Source organism: Rhinatrema bivittatum, chromosome 4 (assembly GCF_901001135.1).
Source record: "Rhinatrema bivittatum chromosome 4, aRhiBiv1.1, whole genome shotgun sequence".
In the NCBI taxonomy this organism is placed as follows: Eukaryota; Metazoa; Chordata; class Amphibia; order Gymnophiona; family Rhinatrematidae; genus Rhinatrema; species Rhinatrema bivittatum.
The window spans coordinates 353,305,518-353,331,562 of record NC_042618.1 but is presented as its reverse complement, the minus strand read 5'-3'; the positions used below and the strand labels follow the sequence as shown (position 1 = coordinate 353,331,562).

General features: G+C 45.9%; 1 protein-coding gene across 1 annotated transcript in view; it reads right to left on the bottom strand.

The window, feature by feature from the left end:
• Positions 1 to 3,489: 3,489 nt before the first annotated feature.
• ANKFN1 (ankyrin repeat and fibronectin type III domain containing 1) overlaps positions 3,490 to 26,045 on the bottom strand; it is a 170,035-nt gene continuing 147,479 nt past the window's right edge. The window contains exons 9-14 of the mRNA XM_029600691.1: positions 25,747 to 25,879; positions 23,212 to 23,328; positions 17,839 to 18,054; positions 16,222 to 16,388; positions 13,478 to 13,628; positions 3,490 to 3,681 (exon numbers count right to left, since the gene is read on the bottom strand). Coding sequence (XP_029456551.1) covers positions 3,490 to 3,681; positions 13,478 to 13,628; positions 16,222 to 16,388; positions 17,839 to 18,054; positions 23,212 to 23,328; positions 25,747 to 25,879 — 976 coding nt within the window. The remainder of the gene's footprint in view (positions 3,682 to 13,477; positions 13,629 to 16,221; positions 16,389 to 17,838; positions 18,055 to 23,211; positions 23,329 to 25,746; positions 25,880 to 26,045) is intronic.

Genomic DNA, 26,045 nt, shown 5'->3' with positions numbered 1-26,045 from the left:
TGGGAGATTTTGCCCCCCCCAGAAATCAGACATCAGAAGATGGTGTCCCAGAATTTGGCGCCTGTGTTATCTATGTCTAAATCCAGCCCCAGATGCCTTTTTACATTTGTTTTACATCTGCTACCAGTTACTTTCATGGAGGGTCCCCTAGTCCCAATCACAAGATTTTAAAGAATAATTTATATCATGCTGTCTACTTCCATTAATGCACAGGAGGAGAACCTCATTGCAAAAATTAGGGTCACAAGCACACATCTGTAGTTAGCCGCTGCATGACATTTTTTAAATCTCTAATTTAACACAGGATGGATAATTTAGATAGTCTAAACCTTATTTCCATAGAAGGATACGCGTGGTACCTGCAACTACATGTCTGATATCTCTATGAGCTTTGCCCTCTTAGTATTGGTAGCTGGCAGCATAAACTCAATAATTATTATTCCATACTTGCAATCTCTCACTGCTTTGGTGCTAAAAGCAGCAAGATTTTATTGAGATACTGTATTATAGATGTTAAAATAATATCACAGATATTGCAGGTGACACAAAATTGCTCAGAGTAGTTAAATCACAAGCGGATTGTGATAAATTGCAGGAGGATCTTGTGAGACTGTAAAATTGGGCATCCAAATGGCAGATGAAATTTAATGTGAACAAGTGCAAGGTGATGCATATAGGGAAAAATAACCCATGCTATAGTTACACGATGTTAAGTTCCATTTTAGGAATTACCACCCAGGAAAGAGATCTGGGCAACATAGTAGATATCACATTGAAAATGTCAGCTCAGTGTGCTGTGGTGGTCAAAAAAGCAAACAGAATGTTAGGAATTATTAGGAAGGGAATGGTGAATAAAATGGAGGTGCCATAATGCCTCTGTATCGCACGCCAGCACGCCAGCAGCCTGCCGGCACGCGAAACTTACACCTGCTCGGAGGAACGGGTAAGTTGGAAAACAAAACATATTAGGCTAATTAAGGTAGGTTTAGGGGTCGGGGAGGAGAGGAGAAAAGGGAGGAAGGTCAGGTAGGGGGATAGGAAAGTTCCCTCATCCGCTCCTTAATTGGAGCGGACTGGGAGTGAACTGGGAATGGCCCACTCATGTCACCGCGCATTGTTTCTTAAAATCCCCTCCCCCTTGCGGGCATGAGAGGCCACCCTTCCCGCACATGCGCGCGTGGATATTAAAATCCAGCACCCGTGTGCGTGCGGGAATCGTGTTTTATAATGTACGCGCGGTGTTGTGTGCACGTTATAAAATTGGTGCGTCATTGTGCGCGTGCCTTTTAAAATCTAGCTTTACGTGCACAGTTCTGGTTGGAAAAAGTATCTACAGAAAAAGAAGGTAACAAATCTTTGCAGGAGCTTTGTCCATAGGCAATTTTCAAATGGAATGTAAATGGGGTCTTTATAGCCATGGCGGCAATTTAAAAATTGCCCCCCATAATGTTTATTATTCATGCTTTTTGCTATAGTCACTTTTTTAAAATTAAAATGTAATTGCTCCCCCTAAGTTTGTGCATTTGTGTTAGCCACTATGCCGATATGAATTTCTCATGATGGACCATACTCCAGTAATCCTTATTTTTCCAGTCGTCAAAACCTTCGCATCGCTTATTGATCGGGTCTTGAGGCTCAGAGTTTCAAGGATTTTCTGAGATGGAGAACACACAATGTACTCCTCCAACTGCTCTGCTCTTTTAACAGGCAATCTGCTTCGGTAGATTCTACTGGACTGAAACAGGTCTAATAACAAGAGACTGGAGACGCAGCTGAGGGATATTCGGGGTACGCATTATTGGGATGACTTCTGAACCGCCCGCACTGGCTGCAAAGTCCAGCGGCACGTTTTACCTGCACTCTTTGCACCAAGTTTCAGCTTGAACGCATTCGTGTGCTTTCACTAAAAACTGCCAAGGGTGCAATATATCTCTGGACATCTGCATTGGCTTTTTCCTGTGGGTAGATCTTTCACGGAAAATAACGTGCATAGATCTGAAAATGCTATCTACACGTATTATTTCCCTCCCATGACCAAAACAGGAGCCAGGGAGCACCTTCTCCCCATGCGGCTGAATGTGCATGTATTGTAGAATCCTGGGTGCATGGGTTTTGTAGCTTGACTTCCCTGTGCTCTGAGTTTTTACAGTTTCAGAGAGAGGCATAGCCATGGGTGAGACTCGGGGGGGCTGTGCTTCCTCACTTTTGGCTCGGATCCCCACCCCTAGCAGCAGGGTCATGTCCCATCTGAGGGTGCATGAGTTAGAAAGTCTGGAGGCACTGGAACCATTGTCAGTCCATGATTCCCTGAACCTTTAAGGAGGCTAATTTGAATGGGAAACATCACTGGCCTTGAACTAGATCTGTAAAAATTTTAGGCCATCAAAGTCTTTGTTTCCTTTCAGCAGGTAATTATTTATTGACCCTCCTCTCAGTCCCTTCTAGGTGTATGAATGCCAGGGCTGGGTGGAAGCCTGTTTACATAATTGATTCCTCTTCAGCAGCCTGACAGACAGGCCGATACAGCAAAAGCCCGCTCTCCTGGCGCGCGCACAGGCCACTTTCCTGTGCACGCGATTCAGTAAAATAAATATTCAAATTAGGGCCCGCGGTAAAAAGAGGCGCTAGGGACACTAGCACGAACCTAGTGCCTCTTTTTTTACAGGAGCGGCGGCTGTCAGCGAGTTTGACAGCCGACGCTCAATTTTGTCGGCGTCGGTTCTCAAACCCGCTGACAGCCATGGGTTCGGATATTAAGTCGGAGGGTGTACAGAAAAGCAGTTTTTACTGCTTTTCTGTGCACTTTCCCGGTGCTGGCAGAAATTAGCGCCTACCTTAGGGTAGGCGCTAATTTCTGAAAGTAAAATGTGCGGCTCGGCTGCACATTTTACTTACTGAATCGTGCAGGAATAACTAATAGGGCCATCAACATGCATTTGCATGTTGCGGGCGCTATTAGTTTCGCGGGGGGGGGGGGGGGGGGTGGGGGTTGGATGTGCGTTTTCAACGTGCTATTACCCCTTACTGAATAAGGGGTAAAGCTAGCGCATCGAAAACGCGCGTCCTGTAAGTAAGGCTTGTATAAAGCAGTTGTGTGTATATAAAGCAGAAAGAGAAACAGCAGCCTCAGGTCAGGGAGACATAGTGAAGAGACGGGAGATTAAAGAGTGTTGCCAGAAATTAAATAGGTTTTGTAGCCATTGCCATGAAGACACACATAAGCCGGAGTAAGAGATGGGGATGGGGTGGAGTTGGGGGGCCTAGCCACATTGTCCGCCCATGTTAATCTTGAGACCCCACAAAAAAATCAGTCCTCGCTTGCCCAGGTTTCAGGGTTTATGGATATAGCACATTTCATAGTAGCTATGCTTAATTCTGTAACTTGTACAAGGGCTGTTGAGTAAGCTAACGTTTGATTTATCAACTCTCTGGTGGGACAAGGGAAACAGATACAACCTTGTGATTTACAAGGAGCTTGGGCTAGCATTTCTAGGTGAAACAAGTTAGTGTACCGAGTTCAAACATCTGAAGAGGGAGGTTAAGAAATCCTGAGTGTGGGGTGTAGGGATTACTCTGTCCTGGGGCAGTGCAGACGTCGTCTGAGGCAGGGAGCAGCAGAAGAAAGGAGACATTGTGGCCCAACTCCAGCACCTCATGTGTATACAAACGAAAGTGCTTGGCCTGCAGAGGAGAGAAAAAAATTGAGAGAATTATAAAATAGCACTTAAATGAACTTTAACAAAGTGCTAGAAAACAGCACGCATATATTCAAACTAGGAAGGTTTCTTTTTAACTGTTTGTGGTACTGTCTTGCATTGTTTTATTGTCACTGTTAACCTTGATTTATTGATATGTTTATTGTTTATCTATACAAATTATCTTGTTCTGTGGTAATTTTTTGCTGTTAGCCACCTTGGGCATTGTTGGAAAAGCGGGCTAGAAATTTGAATAAATAAAATTGTTTAAAGCATGTATGATATATGCTACATAATCTGGCCAATCTGAAAATTACCCCCTTTGAGGGCAATTTTCAAAAGCTATTTCTGTGGGCAAATGACTAGTTACCCAGGTAAAAGGGGTTTTGGAAACTTGCCCACTGTTTTCCTCAGGTACAAGTATGCGCGTCGTTCCACAACACCTGCATTGAGTGGTGCTGTTCCTGGGGGTAAGGATGGAGCCAAGAATACAACGCACATTCAGGCTGATGCAATACCGTACACGCTGGCCGCAGCGCACGGCTCAATATGCGCGTCCATAATCCCTGATGCAAAACGGGGGATTGGCGCATCCAAAACGTGCGTGCTGTTGTGCTGGCGAAAACCCGGATGTGGATCCTTGGGCCGACCGGACCGAGGGAACAGTCGGTAGGCAGAACTCCCACTGGGCAAGAGGATCTTCACCTGGAAACCCGAGACTCCTCCAGAGGAGCTGTGGGAGCCCGGGTTGCTAGGACTTAGGAGACTTCGCCCTGGAAGTCCGAGATCCCCCCAGGAGAAGCCCGTAGGGACCCGGACCGCTGGGACTTAGGTGAGAGCGAAGAAACCCAGGAGTGGAGTCCGGTCTGGAGTCTGGGCAGGCAGCGAGCAAGCAGAGGACGGGAACACGGACCGAGGTCAAGGCAGGCTGAAGACAAGCAGGTCGAACCTAACGAACCGGAGTCAAGGCAGGTAGCAGGCAGGCGGAGTCAGGCAATCCGTGGTCAAGGCAGGCAGCAGGCAAGCGGAGTCAGGCAAACCGTGGTCAAGGCAGGCAGTAGGCAGGCGAAGTCAGGCAATCCGATGTCAAGGCAGGTAACAGGCAAAGCAGAGTCAGGCAAAGCGGAGTCAGGCAGGTAACAGGCAATCCAGGAACGCAACTGAGAACTACAGGAAGTAGTGAACCTCGTTGCAAGGCAAAGAAGGGAAGGGACTGCAGGGCTTAAATAGCCCTGCCGCGTCTGACGTCATAGAAGGGAGGAGCCGGGTTTTCCCGCGCTGGTCCCTTTAAAAGTGGAGGACAGTCGCGCGCGCGTGCGCCTGGGGGCGGGACTGGCCGTGAGGGCACGCCAGCGGCAGCGTGAGAGCCGGCGCATGGCGCCTGAAGGCCCTGCAGGCCCGCGGAACGCGGCAGCTCCCCGGAAAGCAGCGGCCGGGGTCCTGAGGCCGCGGAACGCGGCAGCACGCGGCAGCTCCCCGGGACTCGGGCGGAAGGTAAGGCCTCGGGCGTCAGCGTGGCGACCGAGACCGCAACAGTACCCCCCTTCTTACGCCCCCTCCGCCGAGGACCAGGTTTCCCGGGATGGTCCAAATGAAATTGAGTGAGCAATGATTTGTCCAAGATGTTTCGAGCTGGCTCCCAAGAGTCCTCCTCGGAGCCACACCCCTCCCATGCCAGTAGGTATTCCCAGCGACGGGCATGGAAGCGAACGTCCAGGACTTCTCGTACCTGATACGTAGTCTCTGAAGATGTAGAGGAGGATAGCGCATCCGTGGAAGGATGATGGTACCGGGACAGTACCACTGGTTTCAGCAAGGATACGTGGAACACGTTGTGGATGCGAAGTGAAGACGGAAGGCGAAGTCTGTAGGAAACGGTACCAATACGCTCCGCAACCTGAAAAGGCCCGCAGTATCGAGGGGCCAACTTACGAGAGCGGTTAGGTAGTTGGAGGTTCCGAGTGCTTAACCACACCTTGGTACCTGGCAGAAAAACTGGCGCTGGTCGTCGATGACGGTTGGTATACTGCTGGGACCTTTTTGCTGCGGTGGTCAGTTTGAGTTGAATCCTCTTCCAGAGATGATGTACTTGCCGTGCTGTGGCTAAGGCAGCAGGTGATGGAATGGAAATCGGAAGCGGCAAAGGAGGCCTTGGGTGACGTCCATACACAATCTGGAAAGGGGTTTGTCCAGTGGCAGCATGGGTATGGTTGTTGTAGGCGAACTCTGCCCAAGGCAGGAGAGAAGTCCAGTTATTCCCTTTTTCGGAGATAAAACTGCGAAGGAAGGTTTTAAGAGTGCGGTTCGTGCGCTCTGTCTGACCATTAGTCTGGGGGTGAAAGGCCGTGGATAAGTTTAATTGGACCCCAAATTTTCTGCAAAGGGCACGCCAAAAACGAGCCGTGAACTGTGGCCCTCGATCCGATACGATACTCTGTGGTAGACCGTGAGCCCGGAAGACGTGGGTAGTGAACAGGAGTGCGAGTTCAGGTGCAGAGGGCAGCTTAGGCAAGGGTACCAGGCGAATCATCTTAGAAAAACGGTCTACAGTTACCCAAATCACCGTATTGCCCTCCGAGGGGGGCAGATCCACTACAAAGTCCGTGGCTATGTGGGACCATGGTTCCACGGGAATAGGCAGCGGCTGCAAGAGGCCCCAGGGTCGACCACTGGGCGGTTTTTGCCGGGCACATACTGGGCATGAGTCAACATATACTCGGATGTCTTGTCGCATTCGAGGCCACCAATAATAGCGACTAAGCAGGTCGAGCGTCCTCTCCCTGCCGGCGTGACCCCCTGAAAGCGAGTCATGGGCCCAAGCTAACACCCTTCTGCGGTCTTTGTGGGAAACCACCACTCGTCCAAGAGTGGAAACTGTGGTGCTAGCTAACTGGATTTTAGCGGGATCTATGATGTGTTGTGGGAGGTCTTCCTTCTCCTCCTGAAGCTCATAACGGGAGAGTGCGTCGGCCCGTACATTCTTCAACGCGGGTCGGTACTTCAGAATGAAATTAAAACGGTTAAAGAAAAGGGACCATCGTGCTTGTCGAGGATTAAGACGTTGGGTCTGGTTAAGGAACTCCAGGTTTTTGTGATCTGTATAAATTGTAACCGGATGGAGGGAGCCTTCCAACCACTGTCTCCATTCCTCCAGCGCAAGTTTGACCGCCAGCAACTCCTTATCCCCAATGCCGTAATTGCACTCGGCAGGGGAGAACTTCTTAGAAAAATAGGAGCAGGGTAGGAGATGTCCGGAGTTAGAGACCTGTGAGAGGACCGCTCCCACAGCAATGTTAGAGGCATCGACCTCAACAAAGAAGGGCCGTGTTGGATCTGGGTGGCGTAAACAGGTATCCTGGAGGAACGCCTCCTTTAATAGTTCGAAAGCCTCACAAGCTCCCTCAGGCCAGAGGCGAGTGTTTGCCCCTTTCCGAGTTAGTGCGGTTAAAGGAGCCACCAAGCGGGAGTACTGAGGAATAAAGTGTCTATAGAAGTTAGCAAACCCCAAAAAGCGTTGTAATGCTTTCAACCCCTCAGGTCGGGGCCACTTCCTGATGGCGGTTACCTTGCTGGGGTCCATACGGAAACCTGTAGAAGACACTATAAACCCGAGGAAGGGTAACGACTCTTGTTCAAAGAGACATTTTTCGAACTTGGCATACAAATGGTGGTCTCGTAAGATCTGGGGTACTTGTCTCACATGTTGCCGATGGGAGGCAAGATCCGGGGAGTGTATGAGAACGTCGTCCAAATAGACGATCACGCAGGAATGCAATAAGTCACGCAGAATCTCATTCATTAAGTGCTGAAAAACAGCGGGAGCGTTGCACAGTCCAAACGGCATTACTAGATATTCATAATGGCCGTCCCGGGTGTTGAACGCCGTCTTCCATTCGTCCCCGGGACGGATTCGAACCAGATTATAAGCGCCGCGGAGATCCAATTTCGTGAAGACTTGTGCTCCTTGGAGTCTGTCCAACAACTCCGGAATGAGGGGAAGCGGGTACCGGTTCTTCTTGGTGATAGCATTGAGCCCACGGTAATCAATGCAAGGCCGCAAGCCTCCGTCTTTTTTGGCAACAAAAAAGAAACCTGCTCCGGCGGGGGACTTGGAAGGGCGTATGAAGCCTTTAGCCAGATTCTCAGTGATATATTCGGACATGGCCCGGGTCTCTGGCTGAGACAAGGGATAAACTCGTCCCCGTGGGGGAGTAGTACCCGGAAGCAACTCTATTGCACAGTCAAAAGGTCGGTGTTGCGGTAACAATTCCGCTTTTTCCTTGGAAAAAACATCCTGAAAGTCAGCATACGGAGCCGGTAGTACTGGTACGGTGTGGGCCAGCGGAATCCGTTGGAATCTTTTCACTTGGAGGCAGGATTGGAAACACTCCGAACTCCACTGGGTAATCTGAAAATCTTTCCAGCGAATCACAGGAGAGTGTTTCTGAAGCCAGGGTAACCCGAGAACCACCGGATGTACTGCTCTCTCCAACACTAGCAAGGAAATCTCTTCTGTGTGTAACAAGCCCGTCTGCAAAATTAACGGGACGGTCTCAGTGGAGATGCACCCTGATAAAGGAGTACCCTGAATAGAGGTTATCCGCAAGGCAGGAGTCCTAGGTCGCGTAGGGAGATTCAACTGTTGCACCAAGTCTTTAGTAATAAAGTTGCCTCCAGCCCCTGAGTCAACAAGGGCTTGCGTGAGGAAAGAACCACCTGGATAATCCAAGGTTACTGGCATAGTACATTGAGGAGCAGGACTAAGGCAGCCTAGGGGACACTCCTCCTTTACACCTAGGCGCGGGAGTTTTCCGCCCGTTCTTTACACTGGGCAAGGTAATGGCCCTTTCCTCCACAGTACAGGCACAGTCTCAAGTCCCGGCGTCGCTGCCTTTCTTCGGGAGATAAAGACGAACGACCCACTTGCATGGGCTCGTCGGCGGCAGTTGTAGGTGAAGAAGTAGCTCCTCGTGACCCCGAACTCGAACCCGAATTCGAGGACCTGGGAATCACGGACGTCGAACGTCGGAAAGGGCGCCCCTCTTTCGCCCTCTGCTGCAAACGCCGATCAATACGACCCGCTAAGTCAATCAGGGAACTCAGGGTCTCCGGCAGGTCCCGAGCCGCTAGTTCGTCCTTAATACGACCGGCTAAGCCTTCCAGGAACACACCCCGGAGAGCCTCATCCTGCCAGCCTACCTCGTGGGCAAGGGTGCGAAACTCCAATGCGTAGTCTGCCAAAGTCCGTGACCCTTGCCGGAGCTGAAGTAACTCTGAGGTAGCGGAAGCCTGTCGTGCTGGCTCATCGAAGGCCGCTTTGAACTCTTCCACAAAGCGATTCAAGTCCCCCAGTGCAGGATCATTATTCTCCCACATGGGGGAAGCCCAATTCAGGGCCCGTCCGTCCAGAAGGGCAAAAATGTACGCCACCTTGGTACCATCAGTAGGAAACTGGTTAGGCAGTAGTGCAAAGCGCACATAACACTGATTTAAAAACCCTCGACACGCTTTGGCATCCCCGGCATAGCGAGAGGGCGCTGGGAGCTGCGTAGGGGTCTGAAGGGTTACCAGTGGTGCAGGAACAGGTGCCGGTACTGGAACGGGCGCGGACGGCTCGGTATCCATGCGAGACGCCAGCCGCTCTACTGTAGCAGCCAGGGAATCCAGGACTTGTTGTTGCTGCACCAACCGCTGGGCCAAACCCGGAATGGCCTGTAGCCCGGCGAGGTCTGCCGGATCCATGGCCTTGCAAACTGTTGTGCTGGCGAAAACCCGGATGTGGATCCTTGGGCCGACCGGACCGAGGGAACAGTCGGTAGGCAGAACTCCCACTGGGCAAGAGGATCTTCACCTGGAAACCCGAGACTCCTCCAGAGGAGCTGTGGGAGCCCGGGTTGCTAGGACTTAGGAGACTTCGCCCTGGAAGTCCGAGATCCCCCCAGGAGAAGCCCGTAGGGACCCGGACCGCTGGGACTTAGGTGAGAGCGAAGAAACCCAGGAGTGGAGTCCGGTCTGGAGTCTGGGCAGGCAGCGAGCAAGCAGAGGACGGGAACACGGACCGAGGTCAAGGCAGGCTGAAGACAAGCAGGTCGAACCTAACGAACCGGAGTCAAGGCAGGTAGCAGGCAGGCGGAGTCAGGCAATCCGTGGTCAAGGCAGGCAGCAGGCAAGCGGAGTCAGGCAAACCGTGGTCAAGGCAGGCAGTAGGCAGGCGAAGTCAGGCAATCCGATGTCAAGGCAGGTAACAGGCAAAGCAGAGTCAGGCAAAGCGGAGTCAGGCAGGTAACAGGCAATCCAGGAACGCAACTGAGAACTACAGGAAGTAGTGAACCTCGTTGCAAGGCAAAGAAGGGAAGGGACTGCAGGGCTTAAATAGCCCTGCCGCGTCTGACGTCATAGAAGGGAGGAGCCGGGTTTTCCCGCGCTGGTCCCTTTAAAAGTGGAGGACAGTCGCGCGCGCGCGCCTGGGGGCGGGACTGGCCGTGAGGGCACGCCAGCGGCAGCGTGAGAGCCGGCGCATGGCGCCCGAAGGCCCTGCAGGCCCGCGGAACGCGGCAGCTCCCCGGAAAGCAGCGGCCGGGGTCCTGAGGCCGCGGAACGCGGCAGCACGCGGCAGCTCCCCGGGACTCGGGCGGAAGGTAAGGCCTCGGGCGTCAGCGTGGCGACCGAGACCGCAACACGTGCAATCGAACGTGTAACTAATAGCGCTCATCACATGTAAATGTTTCTTGGTGAGGCTATTAGCTATTCTCCCTCAATCCAAAAACAAAAAAAAGTGTGCTCGACGCGCACATTTTTAATCCTCAAAAATTAACGCCTGCCCCGGAGGTTAGGAGAGCGGGCGCTCAATCATGAGCGCCTGTTTTCTGCGTGCCGATATTGCATGGGCCTGCTAGTTTGGAGGGGATAAAGCGTGCGCAGAAAACGCGGGTGCAGATCTCTGTGGATGCCTTTTTTTTTTTTCCCTCAAGGCAGTTTTCAAAGGGAAAGCAAGAGGAGCTGTATCTCCCGTTGATCAACGAATTGGAGAGGCTTAAGGTCCCCAAAGGTGAGCGCTCTGGTTTCGGCAGGCACATGGTAGACCACGATCCCAGTGGAGGGTGGCACAGTGCAAGCAAGGAGGATCGAGGCTCTGCTCAGACAACCTTTTGAGGTTTCTGCACTGCTGCTTCTGGCAGCCATGGGCAAGTAGGGAGATGTTCAGAGCCTGTCTGCGCTGGGCGTCCTTGTACTTTCACTTTGAGAACTAGTGCAAAGTCTGTGGGTAAAACGTACCTGCAAACTTTGCAACGATATGGGGAGTTTTAAAATTCACCCCTAAGGAAGAATGTGTGTATAATCTTCTGTGAGAAGGGCAGCCAGTTCTCAAGACAACTTCTTAGGCACATAAATGGCTTTTGGCAATTGCCTTTACAGTGCATGTAAGATAAATAATGTAGGAAAAAGATGTGCTAAATATTACATAATGCAACAAATTGTTTTAGTCCACATGGATATGTAAAGGTCAACAAACAAGTCAACAAATGCATGTACTTTTAGCTGCATTTGGAGGCAACATTACCAGGAGAGGGAAACAACATGCACAGATTGCATTTTCAACTCTACCTGTGATATTTTCCATGGAAAAGCTGCCGTGCAGGAGGGAGGAGATGCAAACGTCTGGGGCTATTTCAGTGGCCATGGCCAGAGGCGTACCTAAAGTATTTGGCACCCAGGGTGGATACTTCTTTGGCACCCCCCCCCCCCCTCCAATATATAATTTTAAAAATTCCTAAACATTGATAAAATATTTCAAAACAGCAGTCACATCAAATAGCATCCAATAAATAAAACTAATAAGGATTTTAAAAATCTTCCACTCTCCTTATCTGTCATCCTAAGATTGTTGTAGACTGGGGATATGCATGCTCACAAATGCACACAAACACACACATACACATACACCAACACAGAGAGAGCATGTGTTTGTGTGTGTGAGAGACATATACACACACACACTTTCTCTGTGTTTCTCTCACACACAGACATGCTTCCTCCATCTCTCTCTCTCACACATGCACACATGCAGACAAAAAGTGAACTGGAAACCACAAGCCAGATTCTGTATGCAGTGCAACGATGGAAAAGCAGAAAAATCACTATTCTTCAAAACAATATAATCAAGAAATATAAATCAATCAGAATAATAAAACCAAACTAAAAAAATATATATTTCAAAACAGCTAATGAATAGAATAATATTCAATAATTAGAAGCTTCTGCACAAATTTTAAAAAATTTCCTAAACATTGATAAAATATTTCAAAACAGCAGACATCAAATAACACCCAGTAATTAAAACTAATAAGGATTTTTTAAATCCCCCACTCTCTATACTGTCACCGAGATTGTCGTGAACTGGGGGTACACACACACACACAAAGAGAAATAAACAAAATATGCTCCCCCTGTCTCTCACACACAGACACACTTGGAGAGAGATAGAGGGAGCTTGAGTGTCTGTGTGTGAAAGAGAAAGACACACACATTTCCTCCGTCTCTCTCTCTCTCACACACACACACATACACACACGCTTCCTCTCTCTCACCTCCACCCCACCCCCAAACACAGGCACCCTCTCATATATATATATACATAGGCACACACACACTCACTCTTCTAATCACTCATTGTCTCATACACAGATAGGCATCCTCTCATGCGTACTCACACAGAGACATCCTATCACACACAGGATCTTGCTTTTGCTGGTGGGGAGTGGAAACTAGGGATGTGCATCGTTTTTTTGATGAATTAAAGTATTGTATGATATTTCTTAATTCGTCATGCATCGGGGAGTCCCTGAAAATGATAGGAAAACCCCATGAAATTTCGTGTGGTTTTATCATCGTTTTGGGGGGGGGGGGGTGGAGAAAGGGCACACAGAAAAAAAACCCCCAAACCCATCCCAACCCTTCAGATCTAATTATTTACAATCCCCCACCCTCCCGACCCCCCAAAAACTTGCCTAAAGTCCCTGGTGGTCCAGTGAGGGTCCCAGGAGTGATGTCCCCCTCTCGGGCCGTCGGCTGCCACTAATCAAAATGGTGCTGATGGCCCTTTGCCCTTACCATATGACAGGGGCTATCAGTGCCATTGGCCGGCCCCTGTCACATGGTAGGAGCAATGGACGGCTGGCACCATCTTAAAAAATAGCACGGGCCATCTATTGCTCCTACCATGTGACAGGGGCTGGCCAATGGCACCGATAGCCCCTGTGACATGGTAAGGGCAAAGGGCCACTGGTGCCATTTTGTTTACTGGTAGCCGACAGCCCAAGAGCAGGAGATCCCTCCCAGGACCCCCGCTGGACCACCAGGGACTTTAGGCAAGTTTTGGGGGGGGGGGTCGGGAGTACCTGCAGAAATGGCCTTTTACATAATTGCCTGCCCGATATGTGGGTAAAGTTATGCACCTACTGCCTGTTGGCATGTAAGTTTTATTTGGACGGAGTAGAGTCATTCTCGGAGGAGGCGTTGGGGGGAGGGGTTTTGAATCACACACATATTTTGGGATTTTCCAAAAGTATGGTGCACAAACTTTCCTGAAAATGTTCTGCACAGGTGCAATGGTGTGCAGGCGATTTTTGATGGGATAATTTTCAAAGTGGACCACTTCTCCTGAGCCGGCTTTGAAGATTGCTCCACCTCACTCATGCATTTCCCGCATAATTCAGTGCAGGCTGCTGTAAAACTACCCCCAACGTAAATGAAGTAGAAAACTGGGGGCTGAAGGGCTTCACCTGGAGTAGAGGTAGATTGACCTGCTTCACAAGAGCTTTCACTGCCACCTGGATCTCATACAGAAGGGACTGGTTGCAGTTGTCCAAAGCATGATCCAGACTTTCCACCGATTCCGAGCCAGCCAGGGTTTGGATCCATTCCCACTCATCTCTACCCATGGGGGGTCAAGTTAGAAAGATAACACAAGCTCAGTACGCAGGCATGGTTGTAGACGTTCCAAATCTGTTATCTACTGAATCACTAGCAGACTTCCAATGTCAATGTTTACAAGTGCGTTAATTGATTAAAAATAACTCTCTCATGCATGCCCTTGAAGCAGCAATAAACGCCAATCTTTTTTCCATATATAATTTAGTTGGCAGTCACTACTAACAACAGTGGTGTCTTTCTTTTTCTTTCTGATCTGTGTTTAGTTTCAGAGTCAGAATAGGTGCATTTTGCAGACAACTACAATTCTACAGTAAGTGCCTGGAAGGCTGCTTAGAAGTGATTTTTTGCACAGCAAATAATTTTGCTTTTTTTTTTTTTTTTCACTGTTTGTGCAAACTTTTGTCATCATGGGATTAAAAATTCTGGTGTGAGCGTTTTGCAATGGAAGGTCAACAGCAGTAATGACCAGGAGAAATTGGTACAATAAAAATCATGGCAAACTGTGGATTGTGATGTGTGCTATGTGTCTTTGAACTTAGGGTGAAAAGTAGAGGTGAGGAAGGGTGATTTTTCACTACTTCCAGTGGATGGATACTCTTGTGCTTTTCTTTTTTTTTCTCTCTCTTCTGCTACGTCTTTATTAATCTAGTCTCATCATTGGGAAGACAATTTTCAAAGGCAGTGGATCAAATTGTGTTTTTCTCACAGAAATATGCATTATAAAACTGCTCACCTATTAACGGCCTAATTTTAAAAGGCTGGCGTGCGCCAATACTGGGAGATATGTGCGTGACCAGGCTGCGTACATTTCCAAAGCACTGCAGCCACGTGCGTATTTCCAGTAAGCATGGAATTGCCGGATTTGAAAAAAGGGACGGGACGGGAGAGGGGTCTGGGCGGGGCGGAAAAGGCACTGTCCCGTTAAAGCGTGAGTGGCAGTTGGCTGGCCCGCACAATTTACTGCTGCTCCGACGAGCAGGTAAGTTGAAAAACAAAACAAAAAAAACAGTAGTTAGGGGGGGGGGGGTTTAGGGGTCTGAGAGGATAGGGGAAAAGGGTAGGTTATAGGTTTAAGAAGGTCACTCCCAGTCTGCTCTTTTATTGATGCGGACTGGGAAGGAACTGGGGAAGGCCCTATTGTGTTGCCGCGTGCATGTTACAAAATCACCCCCCTTGCAAGTGTGAGTCGGCACCTGCGCATGCTGATATAACTTCAGGCACACATGTGTGCACTGGTAGTGCATTTTATAACGTGTGTATCGGCGCGCGCATGTTACAAAATCACCCCCCTTGTAAGTGCGAGTCGGCACCTGCGCGTGCTGATATAACTTCGGGCACACATGTGTGCACTGGTAGTGGATTTTATAACGTGTGTATCGGCGCGCACGTGTTACAAAATCGGCGCATCCGTGTGCATGCACCGGGAACCGCGTGCACATGGACGCCCATGTGCCGATTTAAAATTTCACCTTTATGCGAGTAAAATTGTGTGCATGCTGTCGATTTGCATGTAAGTTGATGTGGATTGAGTGAAGGTGTTCCCAGAGGTGGAGATGGGGAGGGATTTGGAGTTAGACACCTGCTTCTGGATTTTCCAAAAGTATGTTGCATACATTTTCCAGAACATTTTCTGTGCAGATAATAGCAGGTGTAATTGTGTGCGGGTGAATTGGGTGGGATAACTTTGAAAGCAGACTTTCAGTGTGAAAGCCCGGTTTGAAAATCTGGGTAATTTATGCATGTTACAGCCTGCCTAATTTAGGAAGGCTGTTACAAAGTTATCCTCCTCTGTGTGTTGAAGGTAATCAGGATGCTGTTGTGGCAGTGAATATTATAGACCTGCTCTTTTATTATCCAGAGACATGCAAAGAAAAAATAGTGGATAAACTGATGATCCTGACGTCTCCTCCACTCCACAGCAATGAAGGTGATTTTTTTTTTTTTAATTAATTGGTTTGGACAACAAAGAAAGGAGAGCTATGAAAAAGATCTGGAGTTAAGAATTGAGCTGATATTTTCAGGGAGGTAGGATACACTGCTAGTTTTAATTAATTACTTTTTAGGGGATCTATTGTTTTAGAACACACTGGTCCTCAGTTCTGGTCTTCAGTGATCTCCTCTCTCCCCCAAATGGGCCTGGTTTTCAGGATAGCCAAAATGAAAACTGACCAATTTGTAGACCACATACGTGCAAGCATATTTCATGATATTTATTCTGGTTATCCTAATAATCAAATCTGTTTTGTGGGAGAGGATGGATGGAGGAGAGGGAGAGGGAGAGTCAAGCACCAAGGTTGACATCCAATGTGTTAGTGGGTTTGACTGCTCTTCTTCAGCACTCCTAACCTTGGCCTGCCTGAGAACCTAGCACTTTACAAGGCAGGATGCAAAGATATGATTTGGTCATGGGAATCCTAATTATTTTTCTAGTATGCAACATATTTCTTAATTGCTTGTAGGGTATGTTTATTGCAAACTACATTTTGTTTTTTGAAACTGTGTCCTTATATTACAAGAATATTTCACTCCGTGAGCATGAATAGTAATCATAATTTAGTAAGACACTTGAACAGAAGAACCCAACAAAACTTACCTGGAAACATTACCATTATCTCGTATTTTAACATGACAAAGGACGTTTGGGAGTCTTTGGGGTACGAGGACTTTGATCTGATCTACTGAGCTGCACAACTTCAAGTAACCCAAGTACAATCCAGGAAGAAGGCGCTGGTGACTTCTTTTCTGATAGGATAGGATCTCCTAGGAGAAATGGAAACCAATGGCCTGCTTTTACATTGGCTGGGTGGGTACGTCCTGTCTCTTTTCACGAAGAACTTCTCTGGTAATGGTGGAAATTACTTGTTAGGTATTACAAGAGCAAATATGGGTGAAGTCCAGAAACAGTTGAAAATACCTATTATCCAGTGTCAGCACCCAGCCCAGACTATTATATATCAATATTCATTATTCATAAAGCCATTTATTATGCATTTATGCATACATCCCATGAGGTGCATAAACATCTACTTATCTACTAGGATTGCTAATGGGCCCATGTCATAAAGGGCAGATGAATCCAGTCTTAGTTTTACACCATTGGATCTGTGGATTTCTAGACTTATTTATTTATTTATTTATTTATTTATTTAAAGTTCTTACATTCTGCCCAAATCAGTACAACGTTGTTCTATGCAGATTACAGTTCTGTTACATAAAATAAAACATAATAAAACAAACACATGACAAATCTGAACTGCAAATTAATTGATGGTGCTAAACCAAGATATACGGTACTTAGCCTGTCTTTTATGACTTGAAGCTTATTGGCAACCCTAATATCCATCCACCTATCTATCTGTACATAGGTTTAAGCAAGTTAATCTGTGCATATAATAGAAGATCAAAGGGAAAAGGTTTGGCAATAACATGGGAATCTATGCCAGGGGACCCCCTTCTATGGGTTGAAAAGGGGTGCAGTGAGAGAGGTGTAGATGAGCATTGAATTTCTATAAATTGTTAAAAGCTTGACACTACCACCACCACACACATGCTGACCATGCCAAGATTTCTGTATGTGTTGGTTGTGAATGTACGATGATAGTTCAACAAAAAGAATTCAGATAGTCCCATGGCTCGGGCACTGTGACGGGGCAATCCGGGTTCAGATCCCCCATCCACGGCAGGCAATCTTGCCAGGGTGCACCACAGAAGCAGTGAACGTAGCCTTTGGGAGGGAGGGAAGATGGCTGCCACTATTGTGGGGGTGGGAAAGAGGGGTTCCTACTGGCCACAAGCCGCACTGAGAGTGATTTGAAGGAGGTGCCCCACAAACTGTTGGCTTAGCGAGGGTTTCTTTAGCCATCTGGGGGGAATGGGGACAGACAAAAACAGTATCAATACAAATGCTACTGTTATATTTTTAAGAGAGACTATTTGTATGACCACACTGCTATCTGAAAATATCACCAACAAAATGCAGAGTAGTCAGCTACAGATAACAGAGATGCTCCTGTGGCTATAAGCCTTTATATGCAACCAATGAAGGAATTAAGAAGTTTACATAAAAAATATCCGAGTTTATTATTACATAAATTAGGATGCATGCTATGTACTATCTAAATCAAACTCTGGTTATCTTAGCAGTTGGTCATTTTCACAAACACACTTCATAAAAATAAACGACAAAATTAAATCCCTGTGCAAGTGCTACCTGAATAGTTATGAGCAAAATGTCTAATGCTGTCGGCTCTTCAGGTGTTGAGAGGGATTTTCGCTGGCTCTGTAGCTTAGATATCTGCATCCATTTACCATTAAAGAATGAATACAGCGTCTCCACTTCTCTTATCGTAACTATTACAACGTTGCCGTGTCTGTCCTTGATTGGCTCATAATATACTCTGCCTAAGTTGTGAGTGCCAAGTAGATTCTGGAAAATAAGCAGATTATTCTTGGTTATAATGAGGAAATAAGCACACAAAATATTCCTTGCATATCACATACCTCTCAGCCTGCCAAAAGCCTAACTGTGGAACATTGTTCTTCTCTTTCAAAGAGGCAGAGAGAGACTCAACATTCAGGAACAATCTAAATTAGCAGAGCCAGACTGAAATAATGGGAGATGAGTTAGGTGAAAGTCTAGGTCTTCGTGGATGTGACCCAACTCAAACTTGTTCTGATGTTTATTGGAGTGTAAGTTCCAAATTTCTCTTTGCCTTGGAAAACTGGATGACTCAGTGGCCTGGCATGGGGCCGGAGTCTTTTATCTCTTGGACTGGGTGACTTAGTAGAAGATTGTCACAGGGACAGAAAACTTTCTATGGCCAAAGAGTTCCAATCCCTGAGAGCTACAAATAGGTCTGGTTTTCAGGTCAGCCACAATACATATTGATTGGATACACTTCCAGCTAATACACATACCTTGGTTAACTCTTGCTTTCTTTTATCTCTAGGGAATCTAGCTGATATCAGTGAATGACACAGCCATCACTTTTGGGGTCTGATTCAGCAAGTCTTTCCCCTTAGACATGAAAGGAAGAAAAGCCCTAGTGAATCAGGCCCTTAGTGGATTGTTTGAAAGGTGTTAATGGTCTCAGTTTAGATAACAGTTAACAAGTCACCACTGCCAACATCACCGATTGTTGATATTCTTGCTGGCAACCCCAGAAAATCAAAGCACTGAGTTTTCACTTTTTTCATGTAGGATTGAGGCAGATTTTTGAAGAGAGGGTAGGAAAGCTTCATGTGTTCTTTCTACCTGTTTTAGGGACGAAGGGAAGATTTCACTTTCCATTGCTATCAATTTGGTACCTTTCAATAATACTATCCTAAACTCCCCCAAAATCTTTAATATATATATATATATATATATATAAAAAATATGACTTTATATTATATAAGGGCCTAAATCATTCAGACTTTTTTTTCCCATTCTGGGTCAATAAACATAGGGGCCCAAATTCAGCACCACTAAGCTCATAAGTACTGGGAGGGAACTTCCCAACCCCCTAGCCTGACCTCCCTTCCCTTTCCCTTATCCTGCCCTCCCCCTATCCCTATCCTAACCCCCCAAAAAATCTTTAACCTACCTTTTGTGCCTGCTTCGAGCAGGTGCAAGTAGGGTGCCGACGCGCGATCCCCAGGCACATCGGCAAATGGCCACTGTGCCGGGCGCTAGATGTGAAGTGGCGGTTCATTGGTGGAAAGTGATGGAGTCAGCGGCAAGGACTACATTGCGAAGAGTTTATTCCTTACATTACATGTGTTACTTTACTGCGGCTCGCAAGGATAAAGTGCAGCAACAGGTAAGAGTCTGGGAAGCATTTTTGAGATGGTATAACTAACAAAATTGATTGAAATAGGTCTGAATTACTTAATTTTCATCCCTACTAATATTAGTAGTGAACGGTAGGTCAAGAATTGGGGGGAAAGAGGGGGATAACGGGGAAATAGCCAAGGTTGTAATTAAATGTTGAAAATGAAATATTATATTATACAATTGTATATTCTTCTTTGAACCTTAATTTTTAAAAAAGTACCCCTATAACATCAAGTACTCTTTGAGATATTGCCCACAAAAACTGCTTGCCCAAGGTCACACATATAGTCAGGGGCAGACATAAGTCTTGAACTCATAACCTAGGGTTTCTCCTGAACTGCAGCCCCTTGTTGTAAATGCTAGGCTGCTTCTCCTCCCATGCAGAGAAGCCAAGGCCAGAACCTTAAGGAGGTAATGCTCAGTAAGTTGTCTAGCTGAAACCTACATGGCTATTTTGGTACTCATGAAATTTGCATGTACTCATGTACACATCTTTGAAAATTAGCTTGATGCTTGCAGGCGCAAATATTTCCTTGCACATTATACCTGTTTGTACTGGTGGAGGAATTTGCGCAAAGCTAAGTGGTGTTGCTCACGTTGAAAGGTCTATATACACGAGCATCTGGGCCGAGTGAGAGCAACTCGTATTTTATAACGGCCCAATGGTGCTCATCTATGGGCGTACACAAGCAACCCAACACATGTGAAAAAAGGGCAGAGTTAGGGCATGTCAGAGGCGATTCAGGGTGGGGTCAACATTTAAGTGCATAAATCCATATTTTAAATCCAGGGGCCGCAGTGCGCAGCAGGCTCTTAAACACGCATATTTCCTTCTGTTCTTGATGAGGTGTAAGTCTGAAGAAAACTTGTTTTAGGCCAAAAACCTCTGGGTGAGGGGGCTGGTTAAACAGGGAGGAGTGCAAGATGAAGAACCAAAAGGATCTGGATGACTTTGAGAGAGACTGGGCAAACTGGTGAAATAATTAGTCAACTGGAAATGTCTTTCATCTGCTTTTCTGCGTGCGTTGCAAACGATAAATTTGTAAGGAAGATACATGAATTACATTTGCTCAGCTAACCGCTTAAAATTATGAACACTTATAAGCATGGTAGGTGTAGTTCAAGTCATATGTGCACAATTGCGTGCATGACTTAAAATTCCTGCATACATGTATGGGTGCCTGAGCGCTCGTTTTAAAGTTACTATGTGTGTAACTTAGTAACACTGTAGATCAGGCGTGACCCACTCTGGTCCTCGAGAGCCACAAATGGGCCGGGTTTTCAAGATATCTACAATGAATATCCATGAGATAAATTTGTATGCACTGTCTCCATTGAATGCAAATCTATGTCATGCACATTCATTGTGGATATCCTGAAAACTTAGAGTGTTTGTGGGTCTAGAGCACTGGAGTTGGCCACCCCTGCTGTTGATGATGGCAGACAAAGACCAACTGCACATCCAGGTTGCCCATTTATTCCTGTCTATACTGCAAAGATATATCCCAGCTGCTAGTTGTACAACGTGACTGCTTATAAGATATATCTCCTTATCCATGTCAGTTTGTCGTCTTCCTCATTTGTAATCTAGTTAGGCAGATGAATTTACAAGATCACCTCTTTAGTTAAACCCATCACCTCTCCCTTCCCATGTCTCTCTACAAATCTTTGTGTAACCCTTTGTTCTGGTTTGTCACTATTTACAAGGACATAGAAAAGAATTTATAATGGGGCTGTCTTCACACTTCTCATTCCCCTCTCTCTCTGATCCCCAAGTGTAGGCCAAGAAGGTGTGCACACCTTCTTGGCCTAGGCAGAAAAGATATCACATGTCAGTGTGTTACCATAACTCTCTGGGACAGCTACACTTACAAACTAGGCAGGATGGGTGGATGGGTGTTCAAATCAAAAATTACTGTAACACCTCATAAAAGAATCAGTAAATGCATAAAGTGTCCAGTTACATCCAGTGTCTCCAGATTTACACGAGCCAAGATTTGCATGCTTTCTAACTCTGTGGATGTGTCCCTCCAGCAGGGGCTTGGAACTGACTTATCCTCCAATGTGTGGAATAATAATTGTCATAAGAGGGCTGAGGAATCCTAATTTTGACTGGATCCATGAGGTCCATGTCATTCCCGAACTTCACCTGGCAGCATCCCGTGTCCCAAGGTAGAAACTCCGTTGGGTGTCTCCAAAGGTTCTATCTCCCTTGATGGTCCTTCCTCCCAGGAGGAAAGGCCTATACTGGGAACAGTCACTAAAAGTCTCCAATTCAGGGAACAGAAGGGGGGGGGGGGGCAGAAAAAGTTCTCCCTTTCCCAAAGGTAGAAAAATACAAAACTTGCAAAAACTTGACTCGGGATCCCTTCTCATAACAGGGTGCTGCCACCTCCTCTTATGCTGGTTGAAAAGGTATACAGACCCTCCTGACCACCCTGGACAGGGGATACAGCCTGCCAGGAATGGAACAGGTAAAAAATCTAGAAACCAGAAAAAAATGTAAAAACTTCTTACTAGCCCTCTTCCTTCCAGCCCTATTAAAGGAATTGGCAAGGCATGTGCCTTTCTTCTCCTATGTCAGACTAGGGGCCTAACTCAGAGAGCACCATGATACACATCCTTCCCCTCTGAAAGTAAATAATATCTGTCCTCACCTCATCTAGTCTAGCCTCTCTCTTGTGCCTAAGGGACTTCCGATTTCAGATAACCTCTGGGGGAGGTCTCCTAGGTCCCCTGCATAGCCTGCTGGTCAGGCTCAGATAGGTGAGTGTCTGCATTTCTACTATGACTTCTAGTTAATTATTTGTATTTGTAGACTGCCTGACAGACCAGCTCCATGAGTGACCTCATTTCTGCTAGGACTTCTAATGTTTCATATTATCCACTTTATCAACTAGGGCCCTTTAAATACATAAACACATGCTACAAGGTTGTGATTCCTCTATCTACTTTTCACTTTTTACAACTAAGCAATCTCTGTGCTTATTCCATGTTACTGTAAATTCCTTTACCATTTAATCTTTACCACCCGTTCCGGGGAAAATGTATTTTTTTAACTTAAGAAATTAGTGATTTGAACCCATAACTAATGGTGTCAGAGACAGAAGCTCTAGTCAATAGAGCACAACTTTCTGCTATAGTTGAAAATTCCATTGTACAAGTATAGTTTACTCCCCTGACCTATACACCCTCACCCCCAGGATCACCTCTTTTTAATGTGGCTAAAATTATTTGCATTGTTGTAGGAGTTCAAAGGTGGTACAATTTTCACCCCAGAGGATCCAACCAGATCTGACCCAGTATGGCATGTTCTTATGACTTGGTAGTTACCTGGTTACATCCCTTGGAAAAATAGCTGTAGAACCCTATTTACTAAGCATTTTTCCCATAGGTACAGAATGGGGAAAAAAATCTTCAGTAAATAGGCTCCATAGTTTGTACTCCAAATGTGGCTCACCCTGTATTCATTTAGCTGCATTGCAGAAATGCTACATTTTGTTCCCTATTGTCTCCTCTATTAATGTTTCATGAAGCAATACATTCTAAATTATTTGTATGGAATGAATGCGCATAGCTAACAGCAAGAAAAGGAACCTTCCTTTTTTAGCCAGTGTTATTAATATTTGGAAATATTGGTTGGTTATGACTTTCCAGTGGTTCAGAGCTAGGAATGTTTGTCTTTTGAGCCTGGTACTTGAGATGAGAATTGGATCCCATTAGAATCAGCTTGCATCCCTCGGTAAGCTTTAATAATGCAGCACCAACCTGCAACTGTGCAGCTGCCGCAAGCATCTTCTGCCGGGCCTGAAGTGCTGTCGATGAAGACATAGAAATGGACATACTCTGTCTCAGCCACCTGATGTCATCCCACATGCAAGACAGCTGTAAAATAGCACAGCAGAGATCAGTTCTGCCTTGACACCAATCTGCACACTTTTGTTACAGCTAAATATTAAAGGCCTAAAACAAAGCACTGCAAGGTTTGCAATCTGAAAACTAGAGAAAGACCAGCCAAAGAGATAACTGACGTTGTGCTGTTACGAGGTACAGCAAGGATACCAATGATATGGGATGATTGCTCTCATTTCACAGAATCGCAGGGACAAAGAAGGACTGGAAGTGTCCTCAACAAATCATAGTGTGACATCTTTCTGCTTTCAGCAGGGTCCACTGTGCCTTTATAGTCTAACCTGCTCTTAAGACTCCAGTGATGAAGATTCCACCACCTCCAAGGAATTGGTTTGGTTCCGCTCTTTCTAAGTGTATAGTTTGCCTGCGGGTAATACATTAACTGCACTTTCTGTCCCACCAGTATCCCAACATGCTTTGCAATTACGATACTTCAAGAACATGCATCAGCCAGCCGTGGTGTGAGAAATCTGGCTATCGAGCATGTGCCTGATCTATCTAAAAGCTTTCAAAGCAGGGTGGAAGAAATAACCGTGAGTGATTTGTACTTAAATAATATCTGATCCATTAAATAAGTTTACCAGACAATAGACCTAAAGGTTTTATTTCTGGATCAACTTTACAATTGCTTTTTTAAAACGTTGTTCTCCTTTTCTGTGTCCATAGCAATAGCTCTTTTGAAAACACAACCCCAATAGTCTGCAGGCTTAATGCAGTTCATGCTGACATGAGCACTGCCTAGTTACAAAATGGGGCAGACCATAATTATTCCCTGCTTATTGTGTTTGCAGGACAAAGTGACATCTTCCCTCTAGTTCTCAGCAGTCCACAATGAGCAGACATCCCTTTTATAACTCCTTCTGTGGTCTGTGCATCTGACCATAAGCCATTCTTGACACAATAGAAAATGACCAGATCTAAAATGTGTTATTCTACCTCTGGGGTCACTCTCTGTACTTGTGTGGAATAAAAGTTTCTTAAATAAATAAATAAGTAAAGACATATACATAAACTTGTCCACTCTTTACCGAACTACCCAACTGGTAGGTAAGATTTATATACCTGGAAGCAAGAAAAACATGAAAGGAGTGGCAGGGAAGGAGTTACTCTAAATTCGTTCATGGATGTAAGGTGAAGCTACTCAAGGCAGGCTTGGTTCAAGCATAAACAATTGTGTTGCTCTGAAGTACATGAGCACTGAAGGCGCAGCCTAGAAATGAGTGTAATTCACTGCGATGTTTACCCGACTTCCATCTAGTGTGTGTGCGTGTGTCTGTACACTGTACAAGAGCCACTAGAATTCAGACATAATTTAGGCACAATTTTACCTCGATTTTTAGTCAGCCTCTATGAGTTGCCTAACCCTTTGGCCACACAGAGGCCCATATTCAGCTGCGTGAGGAGTGGGATTTTATCGGGGTAACTTTCGACGAGAAATTCAGAGGGACTTACCTTGATAAGTCTGCCGCTGAATGTAGTAGACCCATACTTAGCCAGATAAAGTCACTTTTTTCTGACCAGACTTAACCAGGTAAAGCGTTCAATAGCGGTGCTACATGGCTAAACTTGAGCCCCAAACCTGGAATGCCTCCCACCCTCCTTCTTTTTACCTGGATAACTTTTACCTGGGCAAAAAGTTATTTGGATAACATTTAGCTGGTAAGAGAGAGAAAATGTTCAATTTCAGGTTTTGTCTGAAGAGTTACCCAGACGAATCTCTTGGAATGTGGACCTCACAGTTTACGTTTTGGCTTATTCAGACTGCCTAACCTTTGGCCACATGGTTTATAATATTCTTGAAAGCCTTGATAAAAGGTTTTTTGTTAACTTATTAAGTAATGCGGGGCATAATCAGGAGCTAGTAGAACTAATTAGCTGGGAGGAAGGGGGGATTTCTCAGTGAATAATGTCTCCTTTTATTGGAAGTAATATGAGTTGGAAAGAAATGCCATGACTGAAGATAAAAGCATTCTATATACCCATATACATTGTTAATATACTGTATGTATCTATCTATCTATATAACTAATATATCCCAACATGTCATTTAAACATAATCTAATATATACAACTTGTATAAGAAAGAGTTCTTTGTTTTCATTTGAAAGAAACTAATTGCACAGATTTCATAAAATTCTATCATTGTAGAACTGTGCAACCATTCTAATAATAAACCTTCATTCAGAACAGAAGAGAACTTAACGCGAAGCAGTTTCTCAATTGCATCTTTTTTTTTTTGCTTCTACTAATGCCAACCGTTGAACAGATTATGTAGCAACACAAATCGCCAAATGATTGAATTGTCTGTGCAGCACAGAATCACACAACCCCAAGGCACGTCTCTCAAAAGACATCAACCCACACTAAATGCATGAAACAAATTTACACTACCTTGGTAAACCACAGGAAATCTTGCATAATCGAGCTTGTATGAGAATCATCTATTTCCACAATTGGTATTTGATCTTCATTGGTTACTAGCATGCTGTCTTTGTAATAAAATATCACTGCTATATAGAGTCCCCTGGAAGCAAAATGACAGACAGTTACAGACCTTCTCTGGCTGGAAATCAATACAAATGTTTCTAGGCATTGTATTCAAGAGAACTGCTCATGCTCCAAAATTCTAGGTTATTATCCCACCAAGGGAAAAATACCTTCTTGGTTAACCTATGTTTCAAACCTAAAAG